Source organism: Equus quagga, chromosome 2 (genome assembly GCF_021613505.1).
Source record: "Equus quagga isolate Etosha38 chromosome 2, UCLA_HA_Equagga_1.0, whole genome shotgun sequence".
NCBI lineage: Eukaryota > Metazoa > Chordata > Mammalia > Perissodactyla > Equidae > Equus > Equus quagga.
The window spans coordinates 45002254-45020073 of record NC_060268.1 but is presented as its reverse complement, the minus strand read 5'-3'; the positions used below and the strand labels follow the sequence as shown (position 1 = coordinate 45020073).

The 17820-nt window shown below is 41.7% G+C and overlaps 1 protein-coding gene across 1 annotated transcript in view; it reads left to right on the top strand.

Annotated features, from left to right (window-relative positions):
- Window positions 1-17820, top strand: part of SHC4 (SHC adaptor protein 4) — a 124526-nt gene that overhangs the window by 80791 nt on the left and 25915 nt on the right. Inside the window, exons 7-9 of the mRNA XM_046654652.1 lie at window positions 8280-8403; window positions 10196-10367; window positions 13174-13234. Coding sequence (XP_046510608.1) covers window positions 8280-8403; window positions 10196-10367; window positions 13174-13234 — 357 coding nt within the window. The remainder of the gene's footprint in view (window positions 1-8279; window positions 8404-10195; window positions 10368-13173; window positions 13235-17820) is intronic.

The window sequence follows — 17820 nt, the reverse complement described above, 5'->3', positions numbered from 1 at the left end:
TAGCTCACATTTTTACTGTTTTATTTACTCATTTGTTGATGTGTTTAATGTCTGTCCTCTCTACTGAAAGCTCCATGAGGGCAGGAACCTGTTTATCTTATTCACTGTTGTTCGCTAAGCACTCATCATGATGCCTAGCACATAGATGATCCTCGATAAGTATTTTGTTGAATGACTGACTGCAAGAATGAGTTGATTGGATTTCTCATCCCAGGATTTAGCAAGATTGACTAAGAAACTCATCTCCTAGCTACACTTTGGGTCAAGGGCCTGAGGTTCCTTAGGTCTTTGGACCTCTATAGATAGACATGGTTAGTATTTCTCCTCTTCCTTAACTGTGGGACATTCAGACTCCTATAGGGACAAGTATTAGGTTGCTTCTGCTCCTTAACTAGAACTATTATTGGGCAGCATCCTGTGCCACCAAGGGTGGAGTTAGTCCCCAAATATTTATTATGTACATATGGAGTGGAATTGGAAATTCAAAGAGCTGTAAGATGCAGAGGTGGGAATGCACATGGCATTCTGGGGAGCAAATGAATAGAACACACTTACTAGAATGCAGATTGTCCATAGAAGGGAAAAAAGTCCAAAAGGCATCTAGAGGGCAGAGAGAAGAGAGCTAATTAGTAGGGACTTAATCCTGTGGGCCAATGGGTGGAGAAGGCTGTTTACAAAGCAGAGCTTTAGGGAGATTGATTTGACAGCAGGATGCAGTAGATGGGTTCAGAGAGAAACTTAAGGCAGGGAGATCCATTTGGAAGCTACTGTGATTGTCAGAAATGAAATTAAGAGGACCAGCTGCTGGCACAGAACCTGGCAGCTAGTAAATGCTCAGAAAATGCTTGCCAAAAGAACATAGCCTTGATGAGAGGGAAAGGAAGGAACAGGTGACAGATGCTATGAATACTCCGTTGGAATGGACTCACTCTAAAGTATATAATAAAGAATGGATAGTGGTCAAAGAGTGGGTAGGAGAGACAGAAACTGGTGAAGTGGGAACGGGGGTGTAGGAACGGAACACAACAAAGGATACCAGAAAAGAGCAACCCCCTTTAATTAAGCCTGAACTTCTCTGAAGAATAACTGCGTGCTATTTTGGGGACGGCCTCTGAACAACAAAGTCTTTTCTCTTAACATGAAAAGGACAGGGTGAAAGGAAGAACAAACAGATCAGGAAATCTAAATGTCAGTACCTTTGCCATCAGTCACTGAGTATCTCTGGGCATGTCATTGCTCTTCAGTAAATGGTGGGAGGAGTTCAAAGATTAATGCTGGTCGCTGAGGCTGATGGCCAAGCAGGACTCACAGGCTCACATATCTGACTCCTTGCTTAAGTGAAACAGGAGAAGGCAGAGAAGATTACGACACAGTTTGTTCACTTTGAAAACTCCTGGTCTGGTGCCTGACTAGTTCGTCAGAGCTGAGCTGCAGGAAGGGGTTCCATGGGATCCTAGCATGGGATTCTGAGAAGGGATTTATGAGAACTCGTGAGTGAGGTCGTGGGTGGGATTTGAGAGATAAGAAGAGAATGGTCTCAGAAACAGTCTGAATAGAGGTTTCAGTTTTTTCTTTCTCTAGACCCCAGCCTGTGTATAGGAAATAAAAAAGATGCTGGAGTCAGACATACTGGGTGGAAATCATCATTCTTCCACCATCTCACCATATGACCTTAGTCAAGTTGTTTCACAGCCTTGAACCTCAATTTCTTTAAGTGGAAATAATAGCATCGACTTGCTGGTGGTGTTGGGAGAAGTAACTGAGATATCACATGGAAAGCGTCATGTCCTTTCCTCCTTCATCTCGTCTGTCTTTCTTCTTTAGGGAAACAGCTCTATCTAGCAGATAGATGACTCAGAAACAAAGGGTAATTTTCTTAGATTGAAAAGCTAGTATCTCCTAATCACTTGTTGCTCCTTTTCCTGTTCCCTTGCCCCTTCTCTTGTTTATCTTGGTTATAGAAACCTCTGTGAGAAGCCGCTCTGTTTTCAACATACCCCCAGCTTGTACACCCCTCTGCTCTTAAATCCCTTCCCCTCCCCTGAGCCTCTGGACTTTCCTTTCTGTATAGAGGCTGACGCAACTTTCGCGTCCACAAATAATTATAAATTACATATGAATATACGAGGGCTGGGCTAATCACTGTGGAGGAAAATAATTCCTAGCCAACATGGGCTCATCATTTTGGAGGAGAAAGAAACATAGCCTGTAGGATGTGCACGGAGAAGGAAGAAGCCTGGTGAACAGTGCCTGGAGGACAGTGGGTGCTCAGTCAGGGTCTGTGGAAGAGATGAATAAATGTGCAGCTGTGTAATGAGAGCTTAGGGCTGTTTGCATGGATTGTGAGTGTGTGTGTAAAGGTGGGGTTACAGAGAAAGCAAAGAGTAGAAGTAGAGGACCTGTGGCAGAAAAGACGAGCCAGAAACAGATCGTGGAGGACTTTGATGCTGGCCGAAAGGTCACTGGGAGCCATCGAGGATTTTGAGCTTTATAAGAATTATTCTGGCTTCTGCCGTTCTACCAAAATTGTAAAATGATCATTTTTCTGGCATTTGCATCTGTAAAAATGATATTAGAGGGCAGAAAAGTCATCTGGAACTGTAGAATCCAATTTGGAGGACATCTCATTACTCCTGGGCAGGGGTGGTCATGTGCTAAATTGCACTGGGGGAGGAAGGGACAGTTTGGACAAAATCGTGAGCTAATAGTACTCGGGAACTAGATAGATATGAAGGGTGATGAAAAAATAGAAATCGGATGTTCCTGAGGATTTAATGAGATATTGTATGCAATGCAAATATCTCAATGCCTGGCTCATAGTAAGTATTGCAATAAAGGATAGCTATTATTATTATTATTATCCTGTGTGATTTGGAGTGGTGTTGCCCCTAAAGAAGTAGGGATTCTTACAAATAGGAAAAAGACAAACAACCTTGTAGAGAAATAGGGGGGAAAAGGCCAGCATTTGTTGCACACTCACCAGATGCCAGGCATTGTCAGGGGTACTTTGCATTGTCACAGTTCATCCTCACAACAACCCTCTGAGGTCGGTATTATTCTTATTCCTTTTTCATGAAAGTAAATGCTGGAGCTGAGAAAAGTGAGATGCTTTTCCTAAGCTTGTCCTGCCAATAAGCAGGTGGACCCACTCCAGGTCCTGAGCACACCTTCACAAAAGAACATTACAAGGCACCAAGAAACATTTCAACGTTTGAAAAGATTTACTAGCTACCTCATTAGCAATCAGAGAAACACGAATTATAATTAGATATATTTCATCTTCAAATTTCAAACATTAAAAAAAGGTAAAATATGGTTTAGAGTTGTAGTTACTTTAAACACTGCTGGTAGGAGTGTAAATCCAAATGTTTTGAAGAGCAATTTGACGATTTGACCAAAAGTCATGCAGCAATGAAAGCTAGTGTTATAGAAGAATAAATAATGACATGGGCAAAATATTCTTAATGTTATTAAGTGTCAAAGGCAGAGTGTGAAACAATATGTATATTAGGATCCCAAGTAAATTTTTGGAGGTACATATGCATAGAAAAAAGATTGGAAAGACACATGCCAAAACGTTAATAGTAGTTATCCCTGGATAGTGAGACTTACGTACTTTTTATTTTTTCTTGGTGCCTTTTTTTGTCTAAAATTCCTATAATGAATATGTATTCCATTTGTAAAAAGAAAAAAATGTTCTAAATCCTTGAATAAATAAAAAAATTGTGAAACCAGAAAGATGATGTTATAGAATTAACTAGTGAGTTTGGTTTTACCCCGGGGAAAATGTTCAGCAGACAGAAGCCTGGGGCGGTGGGGAAACGCAAAGAGAGAGAGACAGAGACAGAGAGAGAGACCAGGCCATCAGCTGCAGGTTTGGAAAAACTGCGACATCTTAGTCCTAAGGGTGAGCAAGATCACTGAAGGAGGATCCCAGAAAGAAGGGCTGAGGGGCTCAGGGAGCCAGAGAAGTAGGAGGAGACAGGGACTAGCCAGAGGAGTAGTTGGAGGAGAGGAGGAAATCAGGAGATGAGTATCATCTAGGGAGGAGGAAGAGCAAGTTTCTCTGGGAGAAGACACCCTGGAATGTCACATACGGAAAAGGAGTTGGGAGAATGAAAGTAGAAAATGCCAGTCTGTCCAGCAGTTAACAGGCCATTGGTCACCTTGGGAAGCACAATGTCAGTGGACAGTAAAGGCAGGAGCCAGACCTCAGGGACAAGGAAGGGAGCAGGGCTGACTGGCAGTGTAGACGGGCAGAGGAGACCAGGCTTTGCACTAATAATCCTGAGTGTTCCCACTGACTCCCATTTGCTTGATTCACTTTTAGCATTCATGCATTCAAGTCAGGGCAGTTGCCACTCTTTTCCTTCTTAGCTAGGACCCTTTAGTGAACTCCTCATTTTATAAAAGGCCTTTTTTGTAGAAAAGGTAAGCTCCAGTAAGAATGTTTTGAGTTTACTTAGTGACTAATACGGCCTGCCCCTGTTATTGCCGTAAATGAGGAAATTTGTATTCTTTCCACCTCTTACTGCAAATGTGTAGCAGTTCAGGGAAGGTTTAAACATTTTCTCTGAGTCTAGTCTGTAAGCGTTTACCTGGACTACCCGGATATAGGAAGGCTGTGGTTCTGAGTCTCTGAAGAAAGTTAAAAAACAACAGCAGCCATAAAATCAGTTTAAATTAACCCATTTATGTACACTTATGGTTATGGTAATAAAATACATGCAGTTGGTCCTGGTGACGTTAGTTAACCATGGACTGACTGCTTACGTCTTCAGGCTGGTTTCTTTCCAAGAGGTGGAGGACTCCCTGCTTTGGTCCTACAGCACCATCTGGTGGTTGATCTAAGAAGCTGCACTTTTGAATTTCTGGTTTTCTAATAACAAAAACAAAACAAAAAAACAAAAAACCTGGCCTATTAAAAACAAATATGAAACTGGTAAAGAAGGGCCTGTTACCTTTAAGAATAGTGTTCAGCCTCTTGTCCATGACTACCCAGTTAGGAAACCAAATGAAAAAGATAGAAGAACATGAATCTAAGATTCTTTTAAATCCTCCTTAATATAGTACCTGATACCCGAGGGTAGAACTGTGGGTCTGTCTGGCTAAAGGTAGAATGAAAAGAACCCAGATCTGCATCTGATTCCAGACATGGGCATCAGAGCTAAGGCCTGCACGCAAAGTTATCTTATCACTGGAAGAGCACATTCTTTTTTGGAAATTGGGACTTTTAATATATTTGCTTTTCTTCCTTCCCATTAACTAAATATTGGGCAATTCTTGGCCCAACTGGCTGCTCATCCGAGCTTTTGGACGTGGGTCTAACACTGGGAAATGGGCATATTTGTATGTGATTCAAAGCCCATCCCTATTCTGGCCCATGACCAACCTAAAAAAGAATGAAGACCCTTGGCATGGAGCAGTGTGAGAGTGGCCACAATAGCACTATCAAAATGTGTGTGTTCAGTGAAGGTGGTGAGGCTGTGCCAAATGTCTGCACTGGGTCAGCCTTTATGTCCAATGTCGTTTCTTTCATGGTGACAGGCACCACTGTTTCTTTTTAATCTTCTCAAAAAAGTAATACGGCATTAACAAGGTTATCCAAAGCCAAGAAGAAAATTATGTGGGTAGCATCAGTCCAGGAACAGGACCCAAACCTCAAAGTATTAGAATCTGAAAAGTTGAGAGAAATGATAGAAGGTTGTGAGAAGTGGTGGAGAACAGTCGGCGGGTTTGGTTGACTCATTTGTTCCTGTGTGCCCACGTGCCTTGCCCTGTTCCTCAGAGGGGTCAAGCCATGAAGAAGGGTAGGGTTTCTATAGAGCAGGAAGGGGCTTCGAAGATCATCCAGGGCCCCGTTTTGGCAGGTGAGGACCTTGCTGTAGAGTAACTTATTTGGGGTCACACAGATTGTGGCATAACTGGATCTTGAACTTGGGTCTGAATCTTTTCAGAGTTCTTTTAAACATCCTTGCTCTCTTATCCCTCTCACAGGAGGCACATTGTAGTTTTTCTTATGTATGTATGTATGTATGTATGTATGTAGTGTGTTTGAATTTCCTGCCGCTCTCATTATCTTCCCCATCTTTATCTCTAGACATTTCCTCGATCCTAAGAAAAAATAAAATCACAAAAATCATTGTCTCCATTTTGTTATAATTTCTGGTCTTGACTTCATTTTTAATTGGACCAGGAGGTATGGGATAAACCCCGCCCCCCCCCAATTCAAGTGAATTCCCTTTTCTTATCATAATGTAACACAACTTCTCTTGGCTCAACTGGAGGACACATCTCCAAGGGCACTTTGTGGGTCTGAGGTTATGAGTCCTGACCGAGAATGAGGAGACCCTTTCCACAAATGACCCAAGCGGTCATTCGTACCCCTCAATGGCTCTAAGAACCTGCCCCACTGTGGGGGCTAGCTTCAACAAAATTGAAGACAGTTTCTCACAGTAGAATTCTTGATATGAGTCAGGGAAATCTGTATTTATTCGTTCAACACATATTTTTAAAACACTTTCTATGTGTCAGTCATTGTGTGAAACTACTAAAGAGAAAAAGAATGGGCGATTGAAAATGGTAGTGTAAAGACAGACCAGACATTTTCCTTTGGTGGAGAGGATGAATTTGTAGATATTCTTAATTGGGTTTTCAAAACTAGAATAATCTCCTAAGTCTATTTCAGGATCAAGTTGCTTCTTTAAAGGGACAACCTTATAAGAAATGATAGCTCTTTCGGAGATTTGACACCTTTATATTGTTTGATTTAGAAATACCACCCCCATTACACCCCACACACCACCCTTCCAAAAGTGTTTAGAGACATAAATTCTTTAAATAAAAGTAAAATTAATTCTGGAATGAGAATTATCTGAGATTCCTTGAGATGATCATCAACATAAAACTAAAGAAACACTGCTGTAGGTTCTACTATTACCTACCGTTTAGATTCTGCAAATTCTCTCAGATGTGAATGAATTGCCCTTTACTTTAAATAAATACGAAATCCGTTCCAAGACAACGCAAAGCATAAAATCATGCTTCCAAGTCAATGCAGTTAAGTCGTTCCAGAAAGACAGACTTCTCTCCCTCGGCAGGTGTCCCTTTGAGTGAGTGATGTGTTCCCGTGTTGGTTTCACAGCTCCTGAAACCCCCAGTGCTTCCCCGGTATCTAATCTAAGTCCCCATGCACTCACTTAAGACTTTTTATTCTCAGAGAGTAGCTGACAATTTTACAACATTCTTGTATATATTTAACTGTTTTCAAGCTTTCCTTCATCCCTCAATTCTTCAGGTTCTACAAACCAATATTCTTTTTTAAAAAATTGTGTTTCTCGTGAGACTTAGTGCCTCTATCTTTACGTCATCTTTAGGACTCTCTCTAAGCCATCCTTATGAAACTTCAATTTCAGTTACATCTTCCTGTTGCAGGGCCCTAAGCACAACACCATCCTCTAACCAAGGCAAGAAGGATGTTCCAAATGGTGGGGAGGTTAATTGACAGTCCCTGAACATGAGCTCTTGTTTTTGCTTAGCAGCAGCAGATTTGCTAGTTCGTTTAATTGTGATGTTCTGTCAGCAGCCCCCTCCACATTTATTTGTTTGATTTACTTGTGAAGACTAGCCGTTCCCAGTCCCTCCTTCTCAGAGGAAGTTTTGATGCTTTTGGTAGTGTCATCCTCCCCAAATCTTGACTTTGATGCTTGTTGGAGATGGCCCTTCAGTAGGACTTCAGATGTGGGGATGACCAGGCCGTCACTGCTCTACAGTTGTAATGACACGGCACAGAGATGCCCAGAGGGGAGGGTATTCTGAAGCTCCTATCTTCACCAGCAGCTCACCCCCACTTTGGGGGAGAGGGCTTGGAAAGTTATCTTTTTCCAATCTTCTGTAGCATGCCATGCAAAGAAAGACCACACGCCCCATCTCCGCACCGGATTACTGCCCTAAGCATCGCCTGTGTTGACTCTACTAACATGAGTCACATTATAAGTCAAGGTCAGTCTACTTTTATAAAAATGTGGGCCCAAAATACCTGCCTTGAGACCAAAGTTTGTAAGCACTTTGAGATATTTAGATGTAAAATATGGATGTTTCTTCTCTTTGATAGATATGAAATATGAGATATTCTTTATACCATTTCAGAGCTGAAGAGAGCTTGAAACCTACTCCCTTTTATGCAACTACTGGTTCATGTTCTGGAAGTATTTTGACTTTATATAATTTTCTCTAACTCAAAATTTATTGTAATATTTTTCTTGTATGTCCTCTTGCAGCCTGCCACATATTGGAATGCCGCAATGGAATGGCCCAAGACGTCATAAATACCATAGGGCAGGCTTTTGAACTCCGGTTTAAACAGTATTTGAAAAATCCTTCTTTGAATACTTCTTGTGAAAGGTCAGCCAAGAGTTCTATAATTATTTGGCTTGCCATATTTTGTTTTATTTTAAAATTAATATGGCATTTTCATGCTTTTTTTTGTGTGTGAAGAAGATTGGCCCTGAGCTAACATCTGTTGCCAATCTTCGTCTTTTTTTTTTTCTCCCCAAAGCCCCAGTACATAGTTGTATCTCCTAGTTGTAGATCATTTTAGTTCTTCTATGTGGGATGCTGCCACAGCATGGCTTGATGAGTGGTATGTAGGTCCGTGGCCAGGATCTGAACCAGCAAACCCTGGGCCACTGAGGCAGAGTGCGCGAACTTAACCACTCGGCCAAGAGACCAGCCCCCAATATGGCATTTTTAAATTGACTAATGAAATTAGTAATTTTTTTCTTACAAATAGGCACGGTTTCAGTATAAACTAATAGTGACATTTTCTATTTTTCTTCCACTCATATTTGTCTAAATATTTCCTCCTGCTAGATATTTTATTGTCACAAAATTAAAGGAGACGCTAAAAGTGAGAAGGGCTCGGCTCTCTTTCTCTGATGTTATACAGAGCTATGAATTAAGTAGTATCATAAAATAATAAACATCAACAAATTTCTCAGATTTGTTTCAACCCCAGATCCCTTGCACATCAGTAAAAAGAAAAAGAAAAATTGAGAAAGAGGAGCCAAATAAGAAAACTCAAATGTCTATAGCAAGAATTGCTGGTTTGCAACGTAAATAGATCTGCTCCAGCTAAACCGTGGCAGGATGGAACACGACGTGACCCAAGGAGCTGGTTGTTCTGTCTGAGGCACAGAAAGTCCGCAATGAAAGCTGAGCCCTTTCAGGGCTGTCAGACTCCACCATGTGTGGAATGCAATGAGGCCCCTGGCTCGCAGAATTGACGCCTGAGAAATGAAACTCTTGGGCACTTTTAAGTGCATTTGTCCCCTTAATTTGTCATTTTGTGTATCCACAAACACTGGGTTTGGAGACCTCCTTCTATAAAGTAGGCTAGGGTAGCACAGGAGAGAGCGTTACCAGAAGGCCTTGATGTTGAACTTTTCCCAGGATAGCACTTACATCTTAGTGCTGTCATTTTGTTGACATGTCATGAACCCAACAAAACTGTGGGTTGTCAATGGAATCCGTTCAATCCAAAAAGACTTGATTTGTTCTTTTTCATAAGAAACTTCTACTAATTCCAATTTGGAAGAAAAGTCTGGGATTTTATTTTGCCCTGTTTCAATTTTAAAAACATTGCATGTTTACATAATTCTACCCACTTGCCACATATGGTTCTAATATTTCTTTATGAATCCCATATACTCCAGATTTGTGCAGACAAGATAGCTGGCCATAGCTCACTTATTTTTTTCATCTTGGTTTAATAAACTTGGCCAGGTCCTTTACCCAATAGCTAAATTTCTTTCAGCAAAATATTCTGAAGTGGTCCAAAGTGTGCTAGAGATACCCAGGAAAACTTTGTATTTTTATACGCTATTGACAAAACACCTTACATTCAGGGAGTTTATATAAGTATGTATATATATTTTTTTATCACTGGGGGAGACACAAAGCATCACTCTTGGCACTTTTTCTTGGCCTACCCTACTTTAATTGTCAATGGAAAGCTAAACAACTCAACCATCTGGTTGCTTCCATCCAGATGTTTGACATCACTTAATCACAGCTCTAAACTGAAAACACGAATGCGACGTTTTTCAGGATGATTTGCTTGGTTCTGATCCCTCTGCATCCCCTACAGCATTTGAATTCCTGCCCAGCCTCTTGGGGATTCTTTTTTCCCTTACAGTGAGGAGGTGCATCTTGACGGCCATGCGGAGGAGAGAGAAGATCATGAGTATTACAATGAAATCCCCGGGAAGCAGCCACCTGCAGGCGGGGTTTCAGATGTGCGGATCAAAGTTCAAACCCCAGAACAAATGGCTTACTGCCCCATACGGTGTGAAAAGTTGTGCTATTTGGTAAGTAATGTTTTATTGTTATTGGAACTAGCAAGGCACTTCTGTCCTTATCACTAGAGAGCTTAACTTGAGGGTTTCCAAATGCTAGTTTAGAGAAAGTGTCATCTTCCTCAGTGCGGAGCCAGAGAGTGAATCACGGTGGGACCCTGTCCCAGATCGCTTTTACTCCTAATCCTCCAACCTCAGCCTCAGCAGATGACCTCACATCTCACTTCGCTGGGAAGGCTAGGGCGGGCCAACACGTTATCCTCAACTTCACCCTTCCTCATCTCCAAGTCCTCCTGTGTTCTCCTTGCTTCTCTTCCTTAGCTACTGTCTCCACAGCTCATCTTTCCCCTGAGCTCCTGGTCCCATCCCCTCCTTCCAACTCTGTGCCGTTGTTCTGTTCATCAGTCTCCGTCTCAGTCCCTATTCTCTCTCTGTCTGCTGGTTCCTTCCCTTCTATCTGCAAATAAACCTGGACTCCTCCAGCCAACTAATAATGTCCCATCTCCTTCTCATCTTCCTTTCACTCACAGATTTCTAGAAAACAGCATCTTTCTCTCTGCATTCCCATCCACACTCTACTTCTAAGATCTGAACTCTGCTTGACAACTTGTTAGAAACTACTTTTACATTAGTCACTAATTGTTTTTTTGTTTTTGGTCACCAAGGGTTTAATAGTTACATAGATTTAACATCACTAATTACTCCTTTCCTTCCTTCCTTCCTTCCTTTTCTCTCTCTTCTCTTTTTTCTCTCCCTTCCTCCCTCTGTCCTTTCTTTTTTCATTCATATTTCCAATACTTATTATGAATATTTTTAAATATACAGAAAAATTGACAGAATTATACAGTGAACACTCATACTGACCGTCTAGATTCTGCAATTAAAATTTTACTATATTTGCTCTGTCATCCTATGTAACAATGAATCACCCATCAATCCATCTTATTTTTGATACGTTTCAAAGTAAGTTACATCCTTTCTTTTTCTTTATTTTTTGCTGAGGAAAATTAGCCCTAAGCTAACATCTGTTGCCAGTCTTCCTCTATTTTGTATGTGGATCACTGCCACAGCATGGCTGATGAGTGGTGTAGGTCTGCGCACAGGATCTGAACCTGCAAACCAGGGCCACCAAAGCGGAGCATGCAGAACTTAACCACTATGCTATGGGGCTGGCCTTGCATCTTTTCTTTTCTTTCTTTCTTTTTTTTTTTGTGAGGAAGATTGGCCCTGAGCTAATATCTGTTGCCAATCTTCCTCTTTTTGCCTGTGGAAGATTGTTGCTGAGCTAACATCTGTACCAATCTTTCTCTATTTTGTATGTGGGATGCTGCCACAGCATGGCTTGATGAGCAGTGCTAGGTCTGGTCTGCACCCAAGATCCAAACCTGTGAACCCTGGGCCTGGAGTGTGTGAACTTAACTACTAAGTCACTGGCCAAGCCCTGGCATCTTTTCTTTTTATGTCTTGTTTTTTTCCATCCCCTCCCCTGCAAACCCAAGCCCTTGCCTTAACACCATGTAAGCAATCTCCAGTGCTCTGCCCTTAGCCCTAGTTTCTTCACTGGTATGCCACCTCTGTACACACTTCTCCAGCTTCTCTGTCTTCAGCCATTACCTGTCTCTCCAGCTGTGATGCCATGTCCATTACCTTGTTCATATCGAGGTTGAACTTAGCATTTTCTCCTTGACTCCAAACCAGACTCCTCTACTGATTTACTCATGTTTATTACTCACACTGCCACTCTTTCACTAATCCACAGTCTTTTGTTCTTCTCACACTTTGGGCCCCATATCAACTCAGTCTTCAAGATCTAGGATTCTACCTTGAAAATACCTTTTTAAAATTTTTTTTAAAGATTGGTGCTTTAGCTAACATCTATTACCAATCTTTTTTCTTCCTTCTTCTCCCCAAAGCCCCCAAGTACATGGTTGTATATTCCAGCTGTAAGTCCTCCTGCTTGTGCTATGTGGGATGCCACCTCAGCATGGCTTGATGAGTGCTGTCATGTCTGTGCCCAGGATCCAAACCAGCAAAACCCTGGGCAGTCGAAGTGGAGCACGTGAATTTAACCACTTGGCCATGGGGCTGGCACCTGAAAATATCTTTTGAATCTATCTAACCGTTTCCATTCCTGCTGTACCTGTCTAGGTCCTGGTCCTCAAGTGCCTAGATGATTCTGAAAGCCCTTTATTTGTCTCCAATTTCATTCCCTCGATCCGTCCGGCACAGTACTGCCAGATTAATCTTTCCAAAGCATAGACACTGCCCTTATCAGAGCACCAGTGGATGCCCATTCCATTATTGAAGAGAGTTGTATGTAGAAGGGATCACTGAAGCCCTTTGATAGCATGAGATTTTTGGGGATGAAAAGTGAGCCTGGCATAGCATAAACCTCAGTAGAGGAGGGCTCCAATGTGCTAATTCACGGTTAGATAGAAGTTTGCTACACGACCACTTTTTATACAAGCGTCCTGGGATCACACTTTCTGGCCGAAACTTGGATTCAGTCCCGGAATGTGACCTCCCAAACAGAAACAGTAACCCACAGGATTCAGGCCTTACATGGGCAGCCTTTATGACCCCTTCAGCCCTACCCCAGTCAGATCCACCTTTGCAGCTCCAAAACAAGGCACTCTGAGAGGAGTCTATGCTCCACTCCCCAAATCTCAGTTTCCTTTCCTTACCTGTCAGACACTTCCTGTGTTAGAAAGTGAAGTTGTCTGCTATGTTCTGCTGGGAGCATGACTAGTGTTTCGGTTGTTTGTTGAAAGTTTATGGACGTGCTACGTAAATGTTTCACAATTTGTTTTTGGTGCAGCCTGGGAACTCCAAGTGTGGCAGCGTGTACGAGAACTGCTTAGAACAAAGCAGGGCAATAGGTAGGTACCATGGCCCTTCCCCATCTGCCACGCTCTGGATTCCTTTCAAGTTGTGTGGTTGTGTGTGGCCTTCACTCTTAAATACTTCGTAGGAATGGTAGGTGTATACAACTAAACAGGTAAATCTTCAGCCGCAGGCGTCCCCCATTCTGATGGCCCAGAATGCCACATCTGTGTCCATCAGAAGGCTCATGGGTCCCCCTTGCGGTTGTGTGTTCTACCATGTTGTCATTCTCCTTTATGGGTTCCTCCACTGCTTTGACATCATGAAAGCTCTTGGGCTGGAAAGGTGCTTTCTCTGCGCAAAACTCAAGGGAGTTCCACTTCAAAGAATTCAGACAGTAAGCTAACGTGAAAATTGATGCTTGTCGAATCCATAAGGATTAAGATAAAACCTTTATTTCTGCTTGGCCAAGGGAACAAAAAGAAATCTGAAATGTGAGAGTCCCACTTAGGCACCCATCCACCTCATACTTGCCGGGGCATTAAATGTCTTATTACTGCACATGCTAATTGACGTTGGGCACAACTTTGCTGTAATAAATGTAGGGCAATGACTATCAGACTGGAAATATATTTTCATAAAAACAAGTTACACTGCTAGTTAGTCATTTCATTCCTATAACTCATTGGAAGTAGTTCTTCTTTGGGGAAGAAAAGTTTTGCAGCTTTAGAGGATGAGGTGACTGAACGGTAGTGCGGTGGAGGATAGAGATGGATAACCAACTTAAGGACTCAAATTAGTAGGAACTTGCCACCCAGAAGGCAGTCACTTCCAAGGATACTTTCATATTTCCTATGGAATTACACCAACGTAATCTATTAATTTTATTATTTCTTACAGAATGGGGAATACATGAGGCTTTATTGGTTTTGGTACAGCCATGATTACCACCTTTCTCCATCTTGCGAAAATAATAAGAGTCATGAGCTAAGGCAGTATTTTAAATTCTTTAAAAACACAGTTCCTTTTGATAGAAATTAAAATTCCATGCCATTCTTTAAAGTTACTTGAAATTTCAAACTAATTCTTAATAATGTGACTAAGACAAATTAAAATAACGGTGTGTGACTGTCTTGTTAAGACTGTGCTGTCTAGGAGCTATAATCTCTCTCTCCTTCCCCCCACCCTGAAACTCCCTAACCTAAGGATTTGATAGTCAGGACCATGCCCCATGTGCTCTGTAGCATGGAAACCATTTTTTACCTGTGCTGAAGCTCACTTCACGGGTGGAAATATCTCCTGTCCTGTTTTATCTCATTCTACCTTCTTCATTTATTCAACAATTCACTCAGTGACTGTTTTTGAGGACTTCCCATGGGTCAAGCACTGTGCTAGGTGCTAGGGATGGAGAGACAACTGGCAAATGTAGTTTGCAGTTGAACCAGGAAGATACACCTTAAACAAGTGCTTATGAGTGTGGGAAGTGTTTCAAAGCCTAGAATGTTATGGAAACAAATAGCAGGGAAACCTAACTTAATCTGGGAGACTATAGAGGATTTCCCTAAGAAAGTAACAAGCAAACCAAACCAAGACCTGAAGGATGAGTGGGAATTTTCCAGGCACAGAGAGAGAAGTGGGGAGGGAAAGAAGAGAAAGAGAGAGAGAGAGAGAGAGAGAGAGAGAGAATACATGAGTACCAGAATTCCTAAGTATGCCAGGATCAGTTCCCAGATCACAGCGCAGAGAGGGCACAGGGGGAAAGAGAAATGAGTCATGGGCCTGGGACAGAGTCCTGAGGAAGTCTGGAATTTTTAGCCCTGCACAATACCTCCCTTTCCAGCTCATCTCCCTCCTCTCCATTAAACAGTCATCATGGCAAGCCCTGCTGTTCTCAGTCACCCAGCCTCTGAAAGGATCTCCCTGAATGCAGATCCTTGACATTTCCAGAATTAAGTTGAATGTGCTAATTCATAACACTGCCATTGGAAAAAAGGGGCATGGTTTCTTGTCTTTCTTCTTCTCAAGAGCTCTCACCTTGAGTTTTATTTTACATTTTAAAGTACATATCCTCCAAAAGCATAAATTTATGAAGGAATAAATAATATGGAAGTACTATTTCAACCTTATTCAAGATTTTTTTTTTGTAAACGTAGCCTTGTCATAGGATCCAATTTGCTTCTGTTTATCTTAGTTTTATTTTTCCATTAAACCAAAAAACAATGAAACTCCTTATTTCATGGTTTATACATGCCTATAAGCAGATCCAAACTCATGAACAGACTTTTGTAATAAACGTTTATTTGGAGCCTGGAATATATTTTTCCATAAATTTAATTTTAGTTATGATGGCCATTTCCTAGACAAGTGCACCATATTCTACTATTCTGATTTACCTGTGCTGGAGCTTCACGGTCTATTTTGTAAGGACAAATACAAACACAGAAAATTCTACTGCAAGTGCCTGTTCGTCAGTTATACTCTAATTATGGGACAGTCTGGGACCAGCACAGAGCTTCGTCACACTACCTTCCTTTTAGAACAGCCCTAAGCTAACAATTCATAACTGAGAGCTTTCCGAATCTTGGGGAGGTGAGAGATGGTATTTGCAGTTTGAAAAAAGCCCTCCAGCTGGAGACTTTCCTCATCTGAAAATCACTGAGGCACAACATTATTTCCTTAGAAAAGCATCTTGTTCCAGTGGGGAACCAGAACGTTAGGAAGCCATCTCCCCAGACCTCAGCCACTAGGACCATGGAGGATAGAAGGACTCAACCCCTGCTCCAGGAGCCACAACAAGTAAGGTCCCTCCTATTGTGACAGGAAGGACTTTACGACTACAGTGTCCATTCATCCACAGACACCTAGAAATCAGGTGCTCCTGTCTGGGGTCTGCCTGTGACTACTGGGCATATGTTTAAAAGGTGATCTGAAATTCTTGACCAGTGAGCAAATTAATAGCAGTTGCCAGAATAGCAAATATACATGGTTTTTATGGCTTTTCCTAGAGATTCATACATAATCATATGAGAGACACCTATACAAATATTTTCAATAAGGTTTGGCTTTTTCCTTCCAAGACATTTATTAATTCAAATATTAACTTAAAATTTGCATTCTGGTGTATTATAAATACTGCAGTAGGCTTCTGGTTATTGAAGGAGTTGATGGTATTTATTGCCAGATGTATAAAAGATCCTTATCCTTAATACCAAGTTCCCTATGGAAAAAAAAATAATTAGCAAAATAGAATAATGTTTCCCCAACCTTCAAGTTAAAATAAAAATGTTGATATTTTAAATCAAAAAGACACTAAATTCCCACAAATCCTAAGGACTTGCACTTAAAAACTTTGGTATTTACAGTAAATACACTGTGTATGTATTTATTTTCTGCCACAAATCTTCTCTTGGGCGGGTTGGATAGGTTCTCAGAGTAACACTTGGCATAAGGACTTTTGGAATACATAATGGCTGGCGTGTGTGCTTAAGCTCTCATCAACCACCCACTTTATCCTAGAAAGATTTTAAATTTGGTTACAGGATGAGATATCATCTTTTGTTTTTTTTTTGAGGAGGATTAGCTCTGAGCTCACATCTGCCGCCAAACTTCCTCTTTTTGCTGAGGAAGACTGGCCCTGAGCTAACATCCATGCCCATCTTCCTCTGTTTTATGTGGGACTCCTACCACAGCATGGCCTGACAAGTGATGCATAGGTCCACACCCAGGATCCGAACCGGTGAACCTCGGGCCGCTGAAGTGGAACATGCAAACCCAACTGCTATGCCATTGGGCCAGCCATGATATCTTTTTTTTTTTTCAGTTTAAAACAATATTGCTGACTTAAATATTGTGGCACATTTGAAAACAAATGAGGGGTAGTTTTCAAGAGAGACTGGGTATAGACATGTATGCTTCTGTGTCATCTTATGGGATGGTAAACTTGATGTGGTTATCTCATGCCAGTGCTCTGTGATGGGCAGAATAGTCAGTGCCCTGTGCTAAAGGTTGACTCAAGATCTTCAGAACACAGTGAGGTCAAGTATGCTAAGAGAGGAAAACTGGGTAGACACTCAGTCATCTGTTCATTTAGCTGACAAACATTTTTCTTTTGAGCACCTGCTTCATAACAGGTGTTGAAGATGCAGAAGATACACAGACAGATGGGTTCTAGTCTCTCCTCAAGGACTCAAGGAATTTGCAGTCTCAACAAAGGAAAGACAGACTAGTAAACAGATAGTGGCACCTTACCCGGCCTAGGGGAAGGAAGGACTCAGAGGAAGGCTTCCTGAAGAAGGTGGATTCAGAGCAGAATCTTAAAAGACAAATAAGAGGTAGGTAAAGAAAGAGACGGAGAGGCTGTTTCAGCAAGAGATGAGCATCACGTGCAGAGGCCCAGCAGCAACGAATAAATACACGACTGAGCAGTGATGGAAAGTATTTATTGAATGCCTGCTATGAGGCAGGCTCTGAGCTCAGTGAGTGTCTCAGCCACATTCTTTCATTTAATTCTCACAATCATATCTTAAGCCAGGCATCCTCATTTTATAGATCTGCAAACTGAGTCTTAGAGAGGTTAAGTAATTTGTCCCAGGCCACACAAATAATAAGAGGTACCATAGCGTTCTGAACTCAGGTCCATGTT